At 38.1% G+C, this 23,334-nt stretch overlaps 1 protein-coding gene across 1 annotated transcript; it reads right to left on the bottom strand.

Moving 5' to 3' along the window:
• Window positions 1–8,640: 8,640 nt before the first annotated feature.
• LOC129746860 (protein fork head) lies at window positions 8,641–17,124 on the bottom strand. Its single transcript, XM_055740769.1, has one exon. The coding sequence runs from the start codon at window positions 14,870–14,872 to the stop codon at window positions 13,559–13,561; it is 1,314 nt and encodes a 437-aa protein (XP_055596744.1). The 5' UTR covers window positions 14,873–17,124; the 3' UTR covers window positions 8,641–13,558.
• Between the last annotated feature and the right edge of the window lie 6,210 nt (window positions 17,125–23,334).

Below are 23,334 nucleotides of genomic sequence, written 5' to 3'. Positions count from 1 at the left end.
TAGGATTTGATTTTTGATGATGATGAAGAAGTATTTGTTCTATGTCAGTTACCTCTTTCTTTAATAGATTTGGAGGTCGACGGAGTTCGAATTCATTTGGGATATAATCGTCGTTGCTTGAATTTTTAGTTAATCGACGATTTACGTAATGGAGGTTATGCTACACAGCCAATTATTAAGTTGTAAATGCGTTTCAATGGAATGTCTTCATTAAGGTTTTCATTCTATTTTCAAAAAATAAATTAGAAATGTGATTTTTTAACAGTAAATTATAAATTATCATGATGTTATTTTTGGACCATGAATCCCCTACCCAAATAATTCCAACGCCCCGTTTGAGCTTAGCCATTGCCGATTTTCAGACCGATTCTTTTCGCGGTAGAAACATAAGCTTTAGACATGCAGATCAAGTTTTACTTGAAAGTAGGTAGTATTTGTTTTTATATTTTTAATCATAAAGGTCTATGATTTCTAAATTTTGTAAATTTTAATCACTAATTCGCTCTTCAAATGAGCATTATTCGATAGACCAGTGATTTTCAAAGTGGTCCCTACCGCCCCCTTGAAGGAGCTCAATATAGAAATTTGGAGGGCGTTAGAAGGGCTCAGGGGGACGATGCGGTCGTAATTCACATTTTCTCAATCACGAAACAACGTTGATTTGAAACAAAAACGGAAAAATTCGATGCAAAATAATGAAATTATTTTTCAGACCATCAGGTTTAAGACTAAAATATCCATAATTTCACAGAGCTTCAAACAAATTTTTGTTTCAGTATCTCAATAATTTGTTTTGTAAGATTTTTTTTAGGTTATACTAAACAAGATTAATTTTAGATGGCATTGTTTGCTGATTTTTCAATTGCTAAAAATTCGGCAAAACATAAAAAAAAAACCTCAAATTGTCGGCCTTAGCGGTGGAAAGTGATATCCTTTTTAGTAGGGACATCTAAAGATTATGAAATTTTTATATATCTAGATGGATAGAAGGTTAGATGAAATGAAAGATGGTGAAAATGAGCGCTCATTTTCATCATCTTTCATTTCATCTAAACTTCTATCCATCTATATAAAAATTTCATAATCTTTAGATGTCCCTACTAAAAAGGACATCACTTTTCACCGCTATGGCAGACAAATAAAGTAGAATACAAACGTTATGGTGGTTAATCTCTTGATAAAATAAAAAAAAACCTTCGGAAAAATCGAAGTAAAAAGCGTAATCTATGATAAAGTGATAGACTTTTTGGAAAGAAAATATGGAAACAAATATTATAAGTAAAAGAATTTTTATTTTTAGTTCTTATTCGTTCACCTTTATTTAAGACTAGCTGATCCCATACGAACTCCGTTTCGCTTTCAACTTTGAATATGTCATGAACAGTTTGTATGAAAGTCAATTGCCAAGCATTTTCCAGATGATCTTCCGAATTCATCAATTTTCTGTCGTCTGCTACTAAATTTGAAATCAGAAATCAATTGACCATGCAAAAAAATCCCCGTGTATAAATTTCGACTCGATCGTTGCATAACAACGCAATTATTTCCAAAATGTTAAACCCCTTTCAGTGATATCTGAAATCGATTGTTCTTCCCTCAAAACTCCCGTGTGCATATTTTCAAAGCAATCCATTGGATAATAACGTCAATATTGCTTAACACAGAGGAAAATTAATTAATTTGAACGACCCCTTTCGTCGGTCCCTGGCAAACATTTGACATCGGAAATCGATTGCCCGTCCCTGAAAACTACCGTGTGCCAATTTTCATCCCAATCCTATGTATAATAACGACGATATTGCAAAAATATTGAAAGGTTAATATGGACGACCCCCTTTGCCGGCCCTTACACTAAATTTAATACCTGAAGTCGATTGCGCGTCACTCAAAACTCTCGTGTACCAATTTTCATCTGAATCCGATGTATAATAACAACAATATCGCATTAACAGTAAATAGTTAATATGGACGACCCCTTTGGCCGACGCCTGATTTTAATTTGGATAAGTGAAATAAATTCTTTGCCCCTAATAATTCCTAAATGCAAATTTTCATCCCAATCCGATGTATAAAAACGTCAATATCACTAAGATATTGAAAAGCTAATATAGACGACCCCTTTAGAAGGCCCCTTACACTGAATTTGAAGCACCTTAAATCGATTTCACGTCACTCAAAACTATCGTGTACCAATTTTCATCTGAATCCGATTTATAATAACGTGAATATCGCAAAACCAACGAAGAGTGAATATGGACGACCCCTTTGGCTGACCCCCTACACAAAATTGGACACCTGAAATCAATTGCTTGCCTTTCTGAACATTCATGTGCAAATTTTCAACACCATTTGACGAAAAGTAACGTCAATATCGCGAGAACAATATTTGTCTTGTATGGACGACCCTCTTCAGAAGGGGTCATCCGAAAATTTGAGAACATTTTTCATTATTCCTGGTCCTAATGAGCATCCACGCCAAATTTCAGACCTCTAGCTCTTAAGACGGCTGAGTCTATAGAGGACAAACAAACAAACCATACAGAAATTGCTTTTTATGTATATAGATTTAAGAATTTAAGATAAATGATTTTATATCAAAACAAACCAGTAAATCAGTTTAAGTTTGTCCAGGAAAACTAACATACATAGAACTAAGTGTTTACTGGAGGATTTAAGCAAAATGAGGCCCTTGCAGCCAAAAAGGTTTAAGTAAGTGCATAAAAGCTTATTTATAAATTTAAAATAAACAAGCATTTAAGTTGTAATGTTTGGTAATTTTTCATATATTTGCGAAAATTTGCACTTTTATTTTAAACTAAAGAGTATGAAAAAAAATGTAAAAATCTGAAAAATCATGAAATATAGTTTGAAATATGAAGAATCGTTTGACATCAATAAATGAAAATCGACCATGTTTATACTTATAATACCCCCTACCTCTTTGGCTCTCAGGGCCTCGTATAAATTTTAATGAATTTTGAGTTAAGCCTAACAACAACAGAAAGCCAAGAGGTAATGTTTTTTCAACGATCCAGGAATTTTATTAGATTTTCTAAAATTTTGCCCAGGAAGGCGTTGACCTCGAAAATTTTGGAATAAGGGGCGGTGAGTGAAAAAAGTTTTGAAACCACTGCGATAGACAATTCAGCTCTTTCGAGGGCATTCTGTATAACATTGGACGGGATCGGGCTCCATAGCGGCTATTTCAGTTTGTAAACTGATAGCTTTAAGCTCGTCAAAATTCTTCGATTTGCTGCGTAAACTTATGGTATAGACAATCTTAAACTTCCTTTGCTGTTGGGGTCTTTATGACCCGAACTGTAATTACGCGATGCGATGTCTTAGGAATGGTTTGAAACGCACTTTAAATTTGTGATCCCAAATTGAGCTCAGATTCCCAAAAAAAACGCTTCTAATGGCCAGACAACGCATTTTAAAGTTGTGATCCCGAATTAAGCTCAGAATTCCGAAAAAAACGCTTCTTAGGGCCAGAAAACGCATTATAAAGTTGTACCTACTATCAGATACTTTTTGAAAATTTGGGTTTGGATTTTTATGATCTTCAGAAATCGACCTGAAAACCAAAAAGTCCTTAAAAAATGGGTGCTTTGCAACCAAAATAACTCATTTTGTCCAAGTCGTATTGAAAAACTTTTGATTGATATGAATGAATGATATATTGCTCAATAAGATACGAAGTTACGGTCTTCGACAAAGTTGATCAGCGGAAAATTTCCCTTTGGAATTTTATAAATTGGCACAAAAACTGTCAGCTGGCTCGGTTCTACAGAAAAAAAAACAAAAACGATGTTGATTTTTCAGTACAAAATATTCAATTTTCCCATACAAACCTAAAAGTTCAAATTTACTCATCTAAACATTACTTAAAAATTCTACAAAAAATATGGATGATTTTTTTACCAAGACCAAGCTTTTTGGACCCCAGGATTTGAGAAATTCAAAAATGACCCCAAATCGACTCAGTCTAGTGAATCATGGCAGTTCGGCATAATCCAGAACAATGAATCGATGACTTTCGATACATTTCCACAACAGTATTTAACATGCGAACAAAAACTTAAGCGATTGTCGACCATTACTAGAAGGTATTTCAGCTGCTGTTTCAAAGATGTCGTGTATCCTCCAACAGTAAACTCCACGTGCGACACAACACTTTTGTTGGTCACGAGCAGAACTTCGATTTTATGGTGAGCTTTCTGAAGCTTCACTTCCCTTCACCCAGCACTTTCTACGGGCACCGTTGCGAGGTCTTCTACCTCCTCGATTGTTTCGCCGGTGAGCGTGAGCACGATATCGTAAGCAAATCCGACTCTCTGCACGCCTGCTGGTAGTTTCAGAATTAACACTTCATTATACATGGCATTCCAAAGCAAAGGTTTGAGTATGGAACCCTGTATAACACCCACAGTTAGGGCAGAAGATCGTAACCCAGTTTCAGTTTCATACGTCAGAACTCGATTGTCGAAAAAGCTTCCTATCATCCTGCAGAGGGTATTGGGAACACGCATCCTGTGATGTGCTTTGGCAATAGCTTCCCAGTTGGCATTGTTGAAGGAATTCCTCATATCGATCTTCACAATGGCGTAGTGACGAACACCTGTCCGCTGCTTTTTTTATATGCGCGCTTCGCATACTCTGCCACCATTCGGATGGCGTCCACCGTAGATCTCCCTTTCCGAAAACGGAACGGTCTGTCCGACAGTCCACTTTCGCCTTCTGTGTAGATAATAAGTCTGTTGAATATTATCCTCTCCAGTAGCTTACTAAGGATGTTCAGCAGACAAATGGGTCTGTACGATGATCGATGCCCTGGGGGTTTCCCAGGATTCGGTAGTGGCCCCAACTTCGCCGTTTTCCACGGATTGGAAAAAGATCCCTCGTCGAGACACTTTTGTAGCATCACATTGAAAGTATCTGGAATGGTTTGTACCGCCACCTTCAGTAGTGCATTTGGAAACCGTCCGGACCAGGAGCCTTATTCACCGCAAGTTTCTTAGCGATACCCACAGGTTCCTTGTTCGTTACTGGCTCAATGTCGTGGGCACCTGTGTCGTACGGGGTTAGTGGGCTAATTCGTCATTATGAACAGTTTGCAAGCATTTCCGGTTCAACGATTTGAGGTGGATGTGAGAAATCAAATAAGCTTTTTAAGACCAGGCCCACCAATGGTTGCTAAACCTCGAATCGAGTACATTCAGCAACATATCTATCAACCCATCATCGCACCAACAGCCGCTAACTTGATTCGAGATATAGCATTCGAGCAGTAGGTTGTTACAGGATGTGTTTATGTAGCAATAATTAGAAAATAAACAAACACAAATAACAACCTGGATGGTAACAATGGGTGCGAAAAGCAGTAAGTAGATAAAAATGCAACCAATCAAAACATCTAAAATACCGACCGAAATAGCAATGCCCGGTGGGTTTGGTCTTATGATTGAAAAGGGAATTGGAAACGAGAAACTGTTTTCTGCTTTCCTACTGCCTGCTTACGATGGTAGAGGGAAATGAAAATGAAATTTTTTTTGTAGGTTTCTACCAGGATAGCTAGATTCTTTAGGTATGCTACTCCGTTGCTTGCATATGTATTAGTAGGCCAACCAAAAAATAGTTAAAGAAATTCCACAAAAATGTATGGAATTTTTTTAAACTATTGATTTTCTAGAAAAACTACTAATTTTAAAATTCTGCAAAAAATATAAAAATGTTAACCAATGTATTTACAATTCATTAAGCGCTTATGCGGTTGAAAAACATAATTTTTACGTAGATTTTTTATTGAGTTAAAAAAATTGCTTTTTGCTAAATTCCTAATGACTGATTGTTTTTAAATTTTGTTGGACCTAAAATAAAGTAGCATTCATTACAAGTTGCAACAAGTCATTTTTTAGCATATCTTTACAACTATATTTGCAAAAATGCTTCCCGAAGTTTGAATGTTTTGCAGAAATACTGATAAATTTCCAAAATAAAACTGTCTCGTAGTCAGAATATTGAAAGCATTAGAACATAAATTTTACTAATTTCATCACATGTTATTTCAAAGAATGCGACTGTATACTTATTTGAACAAAAAGACCTCGCAATTTTCCATAAATTGTAATTTTTTTTAAAATCCCATACATATCGTTCGAAATTCCATAACTATTTTTGACCCTGCGTTTACACGGCTCTGTCGATTGAGGTTAAGCGCAATGTTTTACCTTCTCCTCTACCTATCTTGGGTTTCTACTGTCTGTTTACATACCAACGCACGGCCTGCTTATCCGGTGCGTGGTTTGAAAAAGGATTTTTTCTCCTAGGGTGTTTAACTGCCAGGATAATTCTTCCCTAAGAAAAAGGAAATGATTTTTGTCCGATTATTTTCCATCCTCTTTTGTCTTGTGATGGGATAGGGAGGGACGTGAACACGTTTTCAGTCATACGCAATGTTTTTGCGCTGGGAGAACAATTCCAGCGATCACAAATCGTATCAGCGCCAATGGCGTTCACATCTTAAGCCGATTACGTTGAAATATAGAGAACTCATGTTTTGAGTGAAGGCTGAATTGAGGGTAAAGCTATAAGTCTGTGATAAAGCTTTAAATAAAGAATTCTTTCTTTGTAACCAAAAATGTTTTAAGCTTAGAGAGTTTTAAAACACAAGAAGAACTGCATAGTGTTTATAAGTGATCAAAGATGCAGTAAGGAGTGTTTAAGATATATTCAATTTTAAGGTAGGGTGCATAAAACATTAATGCAGACAAAACAACAGATAAATTACGAAAAAAATTCGAATTGTTCGAAGTCTACGGAGATTAGGCTGATGAAGAGGTTTTAAGAAACTTGTTCCCTAAATGAACTGCCAAATATATCTACTAGTAAGAAGAGTTGAAAGTTTCTTGAAGGTACCAGAACTCCGCTAAAGTTACAAAAAAGATGCGCAGAACCTCATACGTAGTCCATCTGCAAATAAGTTCAGTAATTATTGACAGAAAATACAATCAGAGACAGTTAATTGTCAAACAAGAATTTAAAAAAAAACTTAATCTCATTCTATAAAAAATTCGACCGCACTGTTTCGGAATATAATAGAGGAATAGTCTGATTTTCTCAATTCTTCTGAAGTAAATATTTTCCAAACATATTTTAATTTAATTGTTTTTTTTTTATTATTATTATTTATTTTTCTCTTTTCGCATACGTTTGTCTGTATAGTTTTCAGTGTTTGTTTTTGTTGTATGTAATCGTGTATCGGTATTGTTGTTTTTTTTGTTTGTTATAGTGACAGTAAAACGAGAGTTGTTTTTGTTTTCTAGGAAATTTTAAATTAACGCTCACAGAGTTACGCACACACGCTCTCTCACGTAAAACCACAATTTTCGGGCTGTATTCACACCCACCTTTGCAATCATTCGAGGATGCCGGATTCGCTTTCTTTTCCTGTTCGATTGAACTTAAAACTTTAATCTACAATCACCTAGAGTTGCTGCGCTTTCTGTACAGTTTTGTTTAATTTTTGTGTATGGTTCGCATTTCACTTCGGATTGAACTCAAATATTTTGCTATTGGTTTTTATTTTGTAGTTGTGTTGCTGGATCTAGAAAGTTTTTATTTTTTCAAACAATAAAGCAACTGAAATGATTTGAACAGATGGCAAGCGAATTGGTTTTGAGTTTAACCCGATGGTACGGAATGTGCTCTTATTTACGTGTATTCTTTATTTTTTGTTAAATTAATATTTTCTCCTGTGAACAACAGCTTAGCCCTTTTAAATTCACAGTTCAAAGAGATGCTCGATTTTAGCTTTATTCCCTACACAATTTGAGATTTTTGAGTTTCAGAATTTTGTTTCCAAGAGTGCATTTGATTTTCGTATTCGATTCCATTTCAATGAGGTTTTCTAACTAACGTTTGAATTAATTGTTTTAATATTCTTTTTTTCCTAGGCAGAGAATGGATGTTTGTGAATAGGTCGGCGCTACCGATCTGGTCTTTAACAAGCGGAACGAGAAGAGAATCGATTGATTTTTCTTTCTATGTTTGTAGATTTGTGTTTATGTTTCTGTTTGTTTCTATTGAAAGTTTTGAATTGCGATAAATCATCACTAATTAAAAGATTTGCTCATTTGAACGGTACTGTTACTATATGTAGGCTTATAGTGAATAATTTTTGTCTGCGGTTCTATCTCACAATTTGATTCAAAGAGTTGGAATGGATTTGTTTACCTTACGACCAATAGAAATCAAAAACAAAATAATATAAATATTTACAAGATTCTTTGATTTATGGTATACTTCTAGTTTTCTTAACCCTTTTGTTGGTTTTGTTACCTTACTACCATGTATATATAAAAGATTCGACTTAGACAAAAAGATAATAAACTATTTACAAAATTTGCTTTCCCTTATATCGATTCATTATATTGCAAAATTAAAACAGAATATCTTACTCGCTAGGACGCCTTGCATGTTTGTGTTCAATTGGTTAGTTTTTAATCAATCGAATTAAGTTCATTAACTCAACTAACGCTCCTCGTCTGTACACGCACACACATGCTCAATCAAACTCACTGCAAGTTTGTTCAATACTTTTGTATAGTGTGTACTTGTTTGATTTTCTCTCTAATGCAAACATTATTCTACTAAAAATTAATGGGGAAATGGTCGGTTTTTATTATTTATTCTCTGTTTTTTATGTTTTACTTTTCAATATAATTCGATTTTGTTTGTTTTTAAACATGCGATGAGCAGTCATTCTTAAAAGTATCTCCCCAACCGTAACTTGCTTAGCATCTAATTGCACGTTTCGATTATTACCCTTCAGTGTTGCCATTCATACTGTTTGCGAAAGTTTTGATTATTTTTCGCTCAATTGGACTGAAACCAGAAGCTTGATGTACGATTTTTTTTCTATGTTTGTTTTTACATTGCGATTGGATTGATCTTCTTTCTACCTTGGTCACTATTCGAATGAGTGTTATTGTTGTTTATCTTCTCTCGATTGACACGTAACTCGAGTTTCCTACAACTGGCAACCGTGCTTGGGAAAGATTTTCTTCTGTTTCGGAAAAGTTAATAGTAGAAGTCAAATACAATCGTTGTGAATGGTTAGGTTTCGAAAAGAAAAAAAACAGCAAGACCAAAGGTGGTAACAGATTCGCACCACACTTGGCCTGTTTTAGGTCGGAACGTGTTCAGCTGAAAGATCCGCGGGGTTTGGCCCGCTGCTGCTGTTTGCGTTCCAATAATTTAATTAAAACTAAACGGTTAATTTGTTTGTTTAGCGGGTTGGCTCTAATGAGAATTTTTCCTTCTCTTTTGGGACGACAAATGCTGGCCGTCGATGGATGTCTCTTGGCTTGGTGGATGGGAGCGTCACCATTTTTCCTATTTTTGTTTCCCCCCGGCCAAATCGAACAAGGGGCTTGAGGCGCGCGAAAAGATGGAGTTTCTCCATTTTTTGTTGTTGCTGCGGCTCTCTTTTCGCTGTATGTTGCCGGAAATTGAAAGCCAATAGTTTGAAGGGCTTGGCCGGAATGAGGTGTGGAGACTTTGTGAAGGGGAGACTGTAAAATCGTAAGGTAATCAACACCTTTTAGCATGTGGAATGAATGGAGGTGATGTTTTGTTTTAAGCGGGCCACAGACTACACAACATTTGTACAAATGCGATGAAATTCGATGAAATTTTGTCGCAGTGAGCACGATTTGCATAGTGTATGGCACTGCTTGAATGAGCGCCCAAACGGTTGGAGTAAAATCGGTCGGGATCGAAATATTTTGTACAAAACATTCTCCCAGCCGGGGTGGAGATGGTTTTTTTTGTTGCTGTTGCTGTTTTCGCCAGCAATCATTTGTGTTCGCGTGAAATATGTTTGTATAGTGTGTGGGCGAGCATAGATCAAACAATCGACGCGGAATCATCGAATTTGTACAGGCCAATTTGTGTAGTCTATGGCCCGCTTTAGAGTGTGACACTTTTGTCACGATGCTAAATTTGTCCGATCGCGGTGTCCCGCATTTGATGAATCATCTACAACACTTGATGAAGTTTTCGGTTGTTTGTATCCAACTTTGCCGTCACTTTTTCATCTGCCAACATTTATTGCATCCTGTACCGTGAGCTCCAAACCCATATCCTGAATCTTAACTTTTGCTTGAAAAATGGGTCCATTTTCCCTTATTTTCCCTAAATCTGACAGCACAATCGAGGAGATATCGATCCGGCTTAAAGTACTTTCCAGCAGCCATCTTAAAACAAACCCACATCAAATGTGAGGTAGGCAAAATTCGGCATCCCGATGCCCGCGCTGGTTTCACGAAACTTCACCATCAAACAAACCACTCAAAATACACAAAGACAAACAAATTCATCCCCGCAGCCTGCTTCAATCGAAATTTCCGACGACAACGACCATGGGGGGATGAAATGTGTCTGTAGCCCTTCTCGTCTGGCGAATGAAATGGGGGAACACCAGAATGTGTCTGCTTGTATGTGTGTACGTATGTATGTACGTTTGTATGTAGTTAGGTATGTTTGTTTGATATATATTTGATTCACTTCGTCAATTCTTGAACATCAATTTAATTTGCTTTCAGCCGCAAAACTTGGGGCTGCCATCTTGAATCGAGACGGTTGAATGAGACGGTTCTCGGGTTGAAAAATTCCCCCCCAAACCGTTTAGGTCTTATGAGGTTAGGTTTTGTTAACGAAATGGAACAAAATATATAAAAATAAAAATGAACATTTTTCACTCTAATATGTGTTGTGAGCCCACTTGGTTGAATAATTCTACTGAATCAAAGCAATCGAATGGTTCCCTTTAATTCAACCAAGATATTCCGTGGATGAATTAAAGGGAATGTTACGATTGCTTTGATTCAGAACATTTTTCAGTTTAAAAGTTCAATCGTTTTAAATGTTACAAATTAAAAAAAAAAAGATGGGAATGAGTGGGCGCTTTTCATGCATTTTAAATTGGGGCTTTAAACGTACTGCATGTATCAGTTAGGATACTTCCTCATAACATCACAGTTTAAATTGAACAATTCTGATTCGAAAAATACATAAAAAAGTGGTGCACTCACTACCAAATCAAAAAATTCACTGGAAACAATATAAATGCCAGATTTTATAGACAGCCATGAAGGTAATTAAATATTCCAGAAAAATGTCTCTAGCCAGATTAGTTCCAAAATCGTGTTATTTCACGAGATTCATATTACACAAATAGTGTCGAATTACATAAAGCATGAAGTGGAGAACGCCTTTCGACAGTATGCCAATAAAATGATCACAACAGAGATTAGGTTTTTGGAATTTAAGCGCATTTTTCTAAAGAACCTCAATCCTATTTGAGAGCTATGTACATCAAAAAAAGGGATTTCACGTTGCTTCTTGAACAAATCACAGCAAAGTCAAATTCTCGCTTTAATGTTTGAAGCGTCTTATAACACTTCCATGGAGGTTGTAGTGATTGGCCGCGAGTAAATGCAGTTTTCAAACATATCAGTGAGGGAAAATGATGGGTGATGATTTTTTCCAAATAATGCAGCCAATGACAGCGCCTGATCTACGGATGTCTACGTAGATCTACGGATTTTGAGCACTTCTTCGAATCTACGGATCGATGTTAGAAATCTACGGATATTCAGTTTTCCCTGAAGGTTTTTCTACGAATTATCGAAAATTGTCAAGAATTATACGGAGAAACGAAAGTTCTACATGACGACCAAAAAAGGTCATCAAGTTCAAAATCAGTACGTTTTTCTTTTTTCGCCAAACCAACGGATTTGAGAGGTTTGAAATCTGGCAACGCTGATCAGTGTGCAGCCTGGAAGCTTCAAAACATTGCAACCAGAAGGCCACCCTTGGTAAACCACACTGTTGGGTACCTGAGTAACCATAAGCACTAATAACAAGCACCAATTCTGCTCCAACGGCGACTAAAGAGCTTGATTATGTGCATCATATTAGCCCTGTGAGCCAGGTTTTGCGAAATTAGTTGCTGCTTTAGTGCAGAAACTGGTAAAATCCGATAAAAGCACTGTATTAGCATTGGTTGATGCTATAGCGTTGGCGTGCAAATGAGGTACAACCATGCGGAATTTTTTTTTAAGATTTTTGTTTGGCTCCATTTTTCTGCCATGATACTGAATTTGGCTTAGGTATGTTGATATTAGCTTTTGCTTATTGTTGTAGAATTCGTTAAATAAATCTTGAAGTGCAGAATCGAGGTTTTCCCGATCTTTGAATTCGAACTTCCTCCTATTTCCTTTGGCTAAGCGAGCCGCCCTGATGCCAAATAAAGACAGTCATTGTAACGCCGGTGAGATGGTAGGTTTCACACTTACAATGTTCCTAGTAACCACTTAGAGTTATCTCAAAATTTGGCTCCGTTTTTTGTAATGGGCTTAGAACTCTTGAACAGACCAGGAAATAGATATTCGAAAGAAAAATAAATCTAAAAAAATAGCGAATAATGTTGCTGATGCTTAAAAGCAAAATGAATGAAATTTGATTTTTAAGCTGGGTGGCACTGTTGAAAAATATTTTCACCAAATCCATTCAAAATGTTCTGTTCCGTGATTAAATGGAACAGCCCAAAGACAGTCAAATTACTGCTCTGATCTCCCTCACAGCCACAAAATAACAAAACGCGGGGGACGACTCACAGAAGTAAGTATCAAGCAACGACCATCTGTATAAATATTCATGTAACTTTGGTTTTTTTTCGGTCACAACGGATCCACTTTATCCAAGACCGGTTGTTGTTGGTTGTTATGTTTTTGTTTCTTGTTTGTGAAAGCGATCGATCCTCTCCTGAAGGCACGTGGACTTTTACCAATTGGTTGAAAAATTTGGTCATAATCTGTTTCAACTAATATGAAGAGTTTTTCTGCTTCGAAACCCTCCACCAAGGTCAAACGGTAGCCGAAAAAAAATCGACTGGTTTCTTTTCACTGACCCAAGTCAGCAGCTACCGAGTGATCTTTCCAGTGTTGAATTAGTTATCTGAAGATCGGCACTTGACGGGCCGTGAGTGCTGCCTGAGCACTTTACAAAAGACAAACATCATTGTGCGCGCGGAGATTCTCTTCGGGTAACTCTGAACTCGGAGTGATTTGTGGGGGCGTTGTCGATCGTTTGTGCGAGTTTTCGGGTCAAACTGGAAGCTTTCAATTTCCGGCTCAGGATGACAAAGCTCAACTGATCGATAGTGGGAGGCTGTTGAGATCTGTGTTTGCAGATGAGTGACAACTTCAGCTGAAGACAAACAACAATGGACTTTGACTGTTTTTCGATTAGGAATATGACTTTTCTAACCATTGACGTATTTGACTTTTACCATAACTTTAAGGAACCGATTTGGCATTTAGAAGGGATAGCCCTGATCGGTTTCGCTGCTACAGGATGATCTACTGATAGAAGAGTTACCATTGTTACCGAAGTGGTTACCGAAATGGACACCGTTGGAGCTGCCGTTTCCTCCTCCGACGCCGTTGCAGTTGTAGTAGTTCTTGAGCTTTACTTATGCCAAGGGATACTGATGTCACAAGCTGGTGGTACCCGCCGATGCATGGTGGTACCCGAGGCTCTGGTGATAGTAGCTGTCCTGTCCGAGGGCAGCGGCCGCAGCGTGCGAGTTCTGCAGGGGACTGAGACCGTTGTAGCCGGCGTACTGGCTCATGTCGTACATCTTGATGTCGGCCTTGGACTCGGTCGGCAGCAGCCTGGTGATGGAGAATGGGTGACTAGAGGGTGTGTAGCCAGCGGGTTCCTGTTTGAGATGCATCGAGTGGTAATCACTGAGCAGCGACGGATGGCATCGATTGACCATGGCGGACAGTTCCTCTTGCTGGAGCTGCTGGTGATGGGCACTGTGCTGCGGGTGAGATTGTTGCGTTAGACAAAGATCGGCGGCCGTAGCATGAAGCATGGCCAGTGCATCGGCATCCTTTCCGTGGGCACTGTTCAGCATTCCGTGAGTGTCGGCCGTGATTTTGTGATGATCCCGATGGTGATGATGGTGGTGATCATCATGGGGGTCTTTCTTGTCTGGACTGGACGCTTCTAGGCTGCTGACCGGGCTCTTATGAATGGAACGTATCAACTCCTTCTTTTCGTCTTTGAATCGCTTTTGCCGCCTCAGATAGCAGCCATTTTCAAACATATTTCCCGAATCCGGGTGCAGAGTCCAGAACGAACCCTTGCCGGGCTTGTCCGGAGTTCGCGGAACCTTTACGAAGCAATCGTTGAAGCTCAACGAATGCCTGATCGAGTTTTGCCATCGCTGTTGGTTCTGTCTATAGAACGGAAACAGATCCATGATAAATTGATAGATTTCGGATAGCGTTAGCATCTTGTGCGGGTTGTTCTGGATGGCCATTGTTATGAGGGAAATGTACGAGTATGGAGGTTTTGCATGGGTATAGTTTCGTCGATAAGTGGCCGCCGGCTTTTCGGTCCTTATTCGATTGAGGGCAGCGTTTGGAGAACCAGGATCTCCCAGAACTTCTCGACTACCTGCTACACTAGAATACCCACTCATGGCCGCCATTGAGCTCATACCGTTTCCACCCATACATGATCCCATGTTGGGGATCGGAGAACCCATAGAGCTGTATCCGATTGGAGCACTTGTAAGGCAGTTGCTAGACATGGTATTCATGGCAGCGCCCATTCCCGACATCCCCGGGCTACCGAGAACCGATGCCCCGAAACTAGCACTTTGAGGCGACACTGAAGACATGCCGCCCACTGTCATGCCCATACTGTTCATACTGTAGGTCGACGCCATAGGGCTCATATTACCGCCGGCCATGCTCGTACTGTTGATAGACGTTTCTGGATAAAGTTTCTGCATTGTCACTTCACTCAATTTGAACCTATTCTTATCGTTAGTCTCCACTCAGCTGGTGGATTCTTCAATCATAAAACAAAACGTCTTCAAACTTTCGCTCTAAGCTGAGCACAAACAAATCAATCAAAATCACTATATAATATCGCTTCTGATCAGCAACAGATCAATCATCTCTTCTCGCATTCCCTTTCCTTCCTTGTTCTGTCAGCGACGTCGAGATCGAATCCCGGCACTGGATTATATTGTTTGTATCACACTTATCAATGCCACCAAAAACACCGGCTGTTAATGCGTAGCGCTGTTATCTTCGATGAGGCGGGCGTGTTTGTTTTCACACACTTGTCACTGTCGATACCCAATTGCTTCAGCTCCCCGTACTTTCCCCGCATGCAATGACTGGGCTCGATTCGATTTAAAATTCAATAATAAACACAAACAATCGCCCTGGTCGGGGGTCCACTTCGAAAATCCTAGCCGTTCTTGTCCGGGAAGGACTCACACTGCCCAGGGTATTATCTTAAGTACACCGAAACCGACATCGATGGCCGTCGAAGTTTCGTCACAAAACCGTTCAGTCTCCTTCCTGCTAGTTGTATGATGTGGACACAAAAACTTAACTATTTCTCCACGTACATACACAGGTACACATACAAACATACACACGGGGGTCCTTCTTTCTTCATCGGCCTTGCTTGGCGTTCTCAAGCGTTCCAAGTTGAACAAGCAAACAAATTTTACACACTCCTTCACGGGTGTTCCGTTTCTGGTTCGAGAGTGGGTTGGCGCGGTTCAACAGGTTTTCGTCTTCTTCAACTTCGACGTTCAGTTTGGTTTGGATCAAGGCTTAAGCGAATTTTGGAGTTTTGGCTCTTTCCCTTGGCTCGGTTGGATGTTGACTCGTTGCAACAACCCAAACACCAGTCAGTGTCGTTTTACTGATTGAAAAAGCAAATATGTGCGAACAGGCTTCGAAGAGCCTCTGCCAGAATCGTCGGAATCTCCCGGACTCGACTCGAAGGCGTGGGAGAGTGCTCCTGCAAAACGACGAACGTCACTGGTTCTGATGCTGACGAGACGACCGACGCCAGTACACCACTACCAACAACGTGGAACGGCCAAAATTTTCTACCGAAAGATTTTTCTCGTGATGCGTACCGGATTGCGTGCGGCGTGACACGGCACGATATAGATTTGGTAGTCCCTCAGAAAACTGCGAGTGAGCTCCACTCTGAGTATAACATCACACTCAGCTCCCAGTTTTCACATGTGTCGCACCAGGGAATCCTCCTGGGGTCTCCACCGAAAATTCGTCCCTCTTGAAGGGATCAACACAACTACTGGCAGCGAAGATGGGTGGCCTCCAAGTCACGCTCACGGATTACAGCCTACGTTGCGCGAAATTAGCAACACAGATTACGCGTAAATCCTGCCGAAAAATGGTACCGTGAAATTTTCATGCGGGAAAACACCGGAAAAGTGCACTCGAACTGGAACTCGTGGAAAAGCGTCCACCCGCGCGCGCGAAAGCTTTATTATTATATTATGTTTATATATTATAATGTTGTACAAACTTTGTCTGCCTGCTGCCTCTCCGGAATAACAAGATGTGACTGTTTGCAGAGGGGAATAACTACTATTTGGCTTTCAAACAATATTCGACTGAAGTGCCTAACTAAACTTTAAACACACATCCCTCTTGCGTGACGGAACGAACGATCGTTTGCTCTCGCCCTCCGGAGAGCTGAGCGAGTATTGGTATCGGGGAACCAGTTTGCTGCATTAACGACACATTATCCAATCTCATCCTCCCCGGTCGCTAATTGCTACGGGAGTAAGTGAACGACACGATCTAGCTGGCTCTCTTTCCCACAGACGCAGCCCGTGAAGGCAGCCAATCGCAACTGGCACAAACGCAACGGACAAAGAAGGCCTCGAATTCACCACCCCTGAGCAGATGGTATGAGAAATTCACCACTCGTTTTTCTCTCACCAACACTACCATCCAAGTGTGCGCTTACTAGATCTCTCCGTCGGGAAAAGGTCCCCGTTTATTGAAATGGGCGGAGCCAACTGCCATCGTCGTAGCCAGCTGCATATCTGATTTCCTTGCCGAATCCTGCTAACTAGCTGGCTCGTGAAAGAGCAAGAGAAACAGAGCGAGATTGTTATAGCTGTTGCTCGGGAAAACGGAGCCCTTCCCATTGGGCATGCGCCAGATGTCCCTATCACTCAACCGTACAAGAATATCGATTCCGGTAAGAGTTTCAAATTTCCAAGAAAACCACCAGCCAGTTTCCAAAACGTTCGACGTGGTTAGCGTTTCCGATAAAAATGGACATTAGATTTTCCACCGAGGGATATCCCCCCCGTTTTCCCCGGATCAAGAATCTTTCACAGTGAATCGGCCCTAACTCGATCCCGCTGACAGCCAGCAACAGAAAATCACCCCAAAACGGATTCCACTGTACCCAAGCTCCAGGCTCCCAAAAGTGATGGATGACGGCCGTCCTGGCAATTTTCACCTAACCGCACACGGTCAGGACTCACTCTTGACAGTAATCGATGGCAGTGGCGCGGTGGCTTGCCGTCATGTCTACCCCAATACCGATATCCACAAACCCCACACCAAAAAAAAAAAAATCCACCCAACCAACCATTGGAAAATTGACATTTTATCGGAAAATAGAAACGTGACACACCCGCAGCTGCTGGATGGCTGTTAGGCTGGCTGGCGTCATCATCCGGACACTTCCCGGTAGCCAGAGCCAGTCAGTCAAAGCTGCCAGTCGGAATAGCCAAGCCATTACATCGGCTGACAATTGAGGGCAACCTGGTGCTGGAGTTGTCGTTGTCTTCCTGTGTCGTCCCGGAGCATCCGGATTGGTGCTGTTGTTGCTGCTGCCGCTGCTGCTGTGAAAGCAGGTTGCTTTCCTGGATTTTTAGTTAGTTAAAAATGCTACAAAAAAGAAGTGAGTTCCGTCGAAACTATTTCAGCGCTAAAATGCTCTACAACATTCGTAATCAGTGACAAAAGGCGGTGATAACGACAGCTTAGCGCGCTCTGGATTAATCAATTAAGCGCAACAGTTGGTGGGAAGTGCGATTTTCCTGTTTCGATTGGCGTCCGTCGACAGCGATATTGTTGTGAAAACGAACTTTCGTTTGACAATCGTAAATTATTTCAACGGATTTGAAGTGAATAAGCTGATCACTGATTTCATTTGTAACCCAGATTTGCAGCGTATTGCTTCAACTTAGGTAGACTTTTGATGACACAATAACGTTTTAATCTTTTGAGTGCCGTTGGTGTTTTCATGTGTCAACGTTTAACGGAATCAAAATTACAGGAAATTTTTCTTAATCAATGTTTTGTAAAAAAAAAATTAGGGAAGTATTTTTTATTCGTGTGTACCGAGTTTAACTCATCGTTATTCTGCTTAAATCTGAATATGTGTTTCACTGCTTTTATTTCAAAATATTAATCAGTTGAAATTTAAATAAGTCTGTTTCCGTTAGACGATAATACAGAATGCAATGTTATCTTGTGATTTGTTTTTGAACACAAAAAGATTAATGACAGGATTTTTTTCAAACCAAATTTAATTTTAAGTAAGGGTTGAGAAAGCATATCGATCTACCTTCGCGGTCCTCAAACGCTGCATGTAACGTTTCATGTTGCAATAAATTTTTATCAAGAACTTTAAATCAAATAAATATCATAAGTCATATACTTGATAATTGATATTTAACGCTAATTACTTATTCGGGCATTCGTTTTTTTTGTCCAAAGCTGATGCACTATTAAAGTGTTTACCAATAATCCGAACTCAGGTTATAAATTTCGGTTCACGGTAGTTGAGAATTGTAAGAAAAACCTAAAAAAACATTTAATTTTAAAAATAATAAAGATTGAATTTGGATGACGGGGATATAACTAAATAAACAATATTCAATTAACCCTTTCAAGGATGACTTTTTTATGGGTTAATCAATAACTCATGTAGTAAAATAATATTATTTGCATTTGAACAACACAACTTAATAGGATTGAGTCATATGAAAGTTAGTTCTTATCAAAGTTTAAAAAATACTAGTCCTAGTAAGTCGATTTTTGGTAAATTTTTTTTACGAGGTTACACAAGATCTCGATGGTTTAAGCATTGTAAAATCATTTGCATCAAAACTAAAACTTTGATTTGCTTGAGACGAATCAACCAAAAGCTGAAAATCTTTCTAATAAAGACAAAAAATACCTCGAATATATCGATTTCTTTAGGGCCTTTTTAGGTGATTTTTGAATTCTCAGAAGTCCCAGAAAGTCGATATAGAACTAAAACACTCATCACCGAATAATGACGGTTTATCAAAATTTAAATTTTGGATTTCCCAATTTCTTTTGGCCCTCCCATAAGTGATTTTGGAGGTACAAGTAATCGAAACTTCGAGGCACCCCTTAGTCAAATCAGACTGAACTGAAATTTAGCACAGCTCAGATTTTTGGGTCAATCTACAAAATTTATGTTATCGGTTTCCGAAATTCGGCATGAACCACAAATAAATTCTCTGGCACCCTAATGTACCAGTTTAGCCCTCCATAAAGATGTAGGAACGTTTAATATCAATTTGAAATGATTTCCAAGAAACAATGGTTCTATCGGCTCTAAAAGTTTTAAGACAAAATAGTTATTCAAGTAAAAAAATGTAAAAACGATTTTCAGTCCGGGTTATAAATTTATCCAACGAGGCTTGCCGAGTTAGGTTTAGCGCTTGGATGAGTGTCATATTTTTCTTATTTACTTACTTATCGGATAATCTAAACAGCACTTTAAAATTACAAGTTGTACAGAAGTGGATAAAATTGTGCCATCTCTATTTTCAAAAGAATAAAAGATAGTTTACCCTACTACTTTTTTTTTTTCAAAAAGACATGAGGGCTAAAGAAAAGGCCCTAGTTTCAACAGCGTCAATCATCGTATGCATTTATAGGGTGTCTCATTATGTCTAAGCACGATTTAAATTGAACAGTTTTAACACAATTTAGATGCAAGTAATTTTTTTTTCACATACATGTTTTCTATCGTCTTCTTTTGCAGTGAATCAATTAGAAATTAGATTCCAGTCATTTGTACGCAGGTGATCAAACTTTTCATCAAAGAGCTTCAGCACAGTCTGATTTGCGATGATTATGACCAATTTATTTTTTAGTCTTTTCCAAAATTTTCGATACAATCTTCAGGCTTCACATGTTTTCTCAAATACGATTAGATATAAGCCTAAAAAGTTTCAATTGGTTTCGCTAAAGGATAATTTGGCGGATGCATCTTCCTCGGTACGATCTGCACTTTGTTGGATTGGAACCAAGCCATGGTGTCCTTGAAGAAGTGAATCGATGGAATACTGTGGAGAACTGTCAATATTTATATCCTAATAGACGATTTCATTCGACATAAGACACAAACCACGCATTTGTGTCCAAATAACTCCTACAGCAAAAACTTTTGGTGCTTCAATAATATATTTTGAAGTTCTACCTTTTCATTCTCAGGACATACGGTGGAAAATGACTTTGAAAAACATGTTGAATTTGGGTGTGTTTTGGAATCAGATTTTGTTTTTTAAATCTATATATATAAAAATGAATGTTTGTCTGTCTGTCTGTTCCCTATAGACTCGGAAACTACTGAACCGATCATCGTCAAAATTGGCATCTGAGGGTTTTTGAGGCCAGGGATGGTTTCTGTAATAGTCAAAACTCCATCCGACTTAAGGGAGGGGGGCTTTCATACAAAATTTGTTGTTTTTCGAAACAAATTAAAGTCATGACATCCATTTTCTCAAGATTTTTTCTTCATTTGGGCGGTTTGTTTTTCGTCTCCATGGTCGAGGCGTCGCGAGCCAACGTCGCAAAAGGATAGTAACCATGGCATAGCATACTGATCAGTGGGAATATTTTGGCGCGTATTTCTCAACCAAGAATATTTTCAATGCAAGGGGTGGCGATATGAAGCCTTGATGTGATTTTTTTTCTACTTGATTCCTAGCTCATTTGTACAGCACATGGTTATGAATGACGCCTAGATGAGACCCAGATTGAAATTTTGCCGATCAAATAAATCATATACATTTTTTTTGCCAAAATCTGAAACTGAAAAGTCATGGCATCCATTTTTAGAGATTTTCTTTTATTTGAGGGGTTTGTTTTTAGTCTCTTTGGTCAAGCAAACGTCGTCGCAAGTCGCAAACATACTGTTCATTGATCGCTGGAAAAATTTAACAATCAGGCACCTATTTCTCAAGTCTCAACCAAGTACCTTTATTTCTTATGCACGTGGGGGCGATATGCAACCTAGATGTGTTTTTTCTTGCTTCATTGCACGTGGCGTGTTAATGTAGGTAGCATTTGACTTTTCATTCATGGAACATTAGAACATGTTCAAACGTTCAACTTTTTCTGTCAAAAAAAAAATTTAAAATTATGTTTTCTTCTAGAAATTGTTACTTCGGCCCAAATACACAACTGAAACGAATTTAGAAATGAATATGGGAGCTTTTTATTTCAAATAATTCTGAAAAAACCATCGTTTTTTGATAACATTCTAATTCAAGTAGGTACGTACTTAATATGAAAAGTGTTTTTGTGTTTCATGGCTGCATAAAAGAGACTTTTGATCCGCTTCTTTTTTGAAAAGCGAGACCTTAGAACTGATATTCAACTGGGCGCAAAATTTTTATGAGAAATTTTTAGTAAACCCTTAAAGTGATAAAAACAATGTTTCCTCCTGTCAACTTACAAGGTGGGGCAAGGGCAAACGTCGAACTTTTAAGAAATTCATCTTCAAAATGATTCAATATGTTGGAAATACCAGAAGGAGTATTCCGAATGTTGAAACTGAAGCGGATATTGACAATTCTTAAATGTCTTTGTAAATGAAGGTCATTCCCTTTGAACAGCATACTTCAGGAATACTGCAGATATATCAGTGAAACTTGATAGAACAAAAAAACATGAATACGTATTAAATCCATTTTAAAGCCATTCCTCTGACGCATCTGTAAATAAGCTTTGCATTGACATTTGCCCCAATATACGGGACAAATGTAAACTTAGAAATTTGATTTTGCCAACATTTTTGAATATTTGACTTTCAATATGAAAATTTAAAAAAAAACGCTGAGAACTTATTTAGTGATCCAACTGATATTTTTTTTAAATATTCATATTTTTTGCCGTAGTAAATTTTTTAAAAAAAAAGAAATTTGAACTGTATTTAATAAATAACAAATTTAATATATTTTTTATTACCATGATAAGTGTTGTTTGGGAAAACTTCAAGCTATAATGTCTCATGTCCACGAGTTTGGAATATGGCGAAACATTTTTTTAACATAATTTTGGCGCAAAAAGGATAGATATTTAAACTGCTTCGTAGGCGAGGATGGTGAAAAAACCTGTTTGAAAATGGTTATTAAAAATCCTTTTCATTTTTTTTTCAAATTTCTATAGCTTATTTTTTCAACTCCAAAAATACCCCATCTAAAGCTTATCCAGAGCTGGAAGTGCTCATAATACAGAATATTAGGAATATATTCAAAAAACTGTCTCGATTCACGCTATTCCTCGATTTTAAAAATTCTATCTCCATAAAGTACAATTTGCAATAAATTCCAATATGCGAATCTTTTTCTTTCAATTAGTAATTTATGTAAACTCGGGCCGGTTAAATTTGCCTACCTTCTTCAAGCAGTGGGGGACAAAATTGGAAAAGATGGGGGAGCTCCCATGTAAATTTAAGATAAAGAGCTTTTCAAAAAGGGACCATATTTAAAAAGGTTTTTTTGGATACAGAGTACGAATTTCAGTTCTTAAAAAAAGAGTTAAGAGATCAAGTTTCATTAAATAATATATACCATCTTTGAATTGCAATTCAGAACTGCAGCTGCCGCTCTCATTTCAAAGTTGTTGGTTCTGAAGTATGATGAGGTTTGATTTAAAAAAATGCTCTCTAAAATGTAAATTTGAATAAATTTTTACAAATTACATTTATTTTCGGAAGGTGTAGCAAAGCACAACGGGTCAGCTAGTAACTTATGAAAATAAGTGAAAAAAAACTATAGAAATTTCTGCACTTTTTTGCAAAACTGAAAAAAAAGATTTTCAATCAATCATCAACTTACCCCAAGTTATTTTGACTTCTGCGAAAAAAAGTTTTTGTTTAGCTTCCTTTTTTTTTATTCTGTGAAATTTTAAAGAGTTTCGAATCAAATGTATTTTAAAGATTTTTAAAGCAAAATCAAATCGTTTTTGCACTCTTCAACAAATTTGTTCAATGAAATAAAACCTTTTTTGTACTTTCTTAAGTTATGGCAGAAATTCTTGTGACGACTTATTTTAAGAAATTTTCAAAATTGTAGAATTTACCTTTTTGAAGACCATTAAAAAAACATAAAAGCCTTGGACCCAGCAA

This window comes from Uranotaenia lowii, chromosome 1 (assembly GCF_029784155.1).
Source record: "Uranotaenia lowii strain MFRU-FL chromosome 1, ASM2978415v1, whole genome shotgun sequence".
NCBI classification, from domain to species: Eukaryota; Metazoa; Arthropoda; class Insecta; order Diptera; family Culicidae; genus Uranotaenia; species Uranotaenia lowii.
This window is presented reverse-complemented; position numbering and strand designations above follow the sequence as displayed.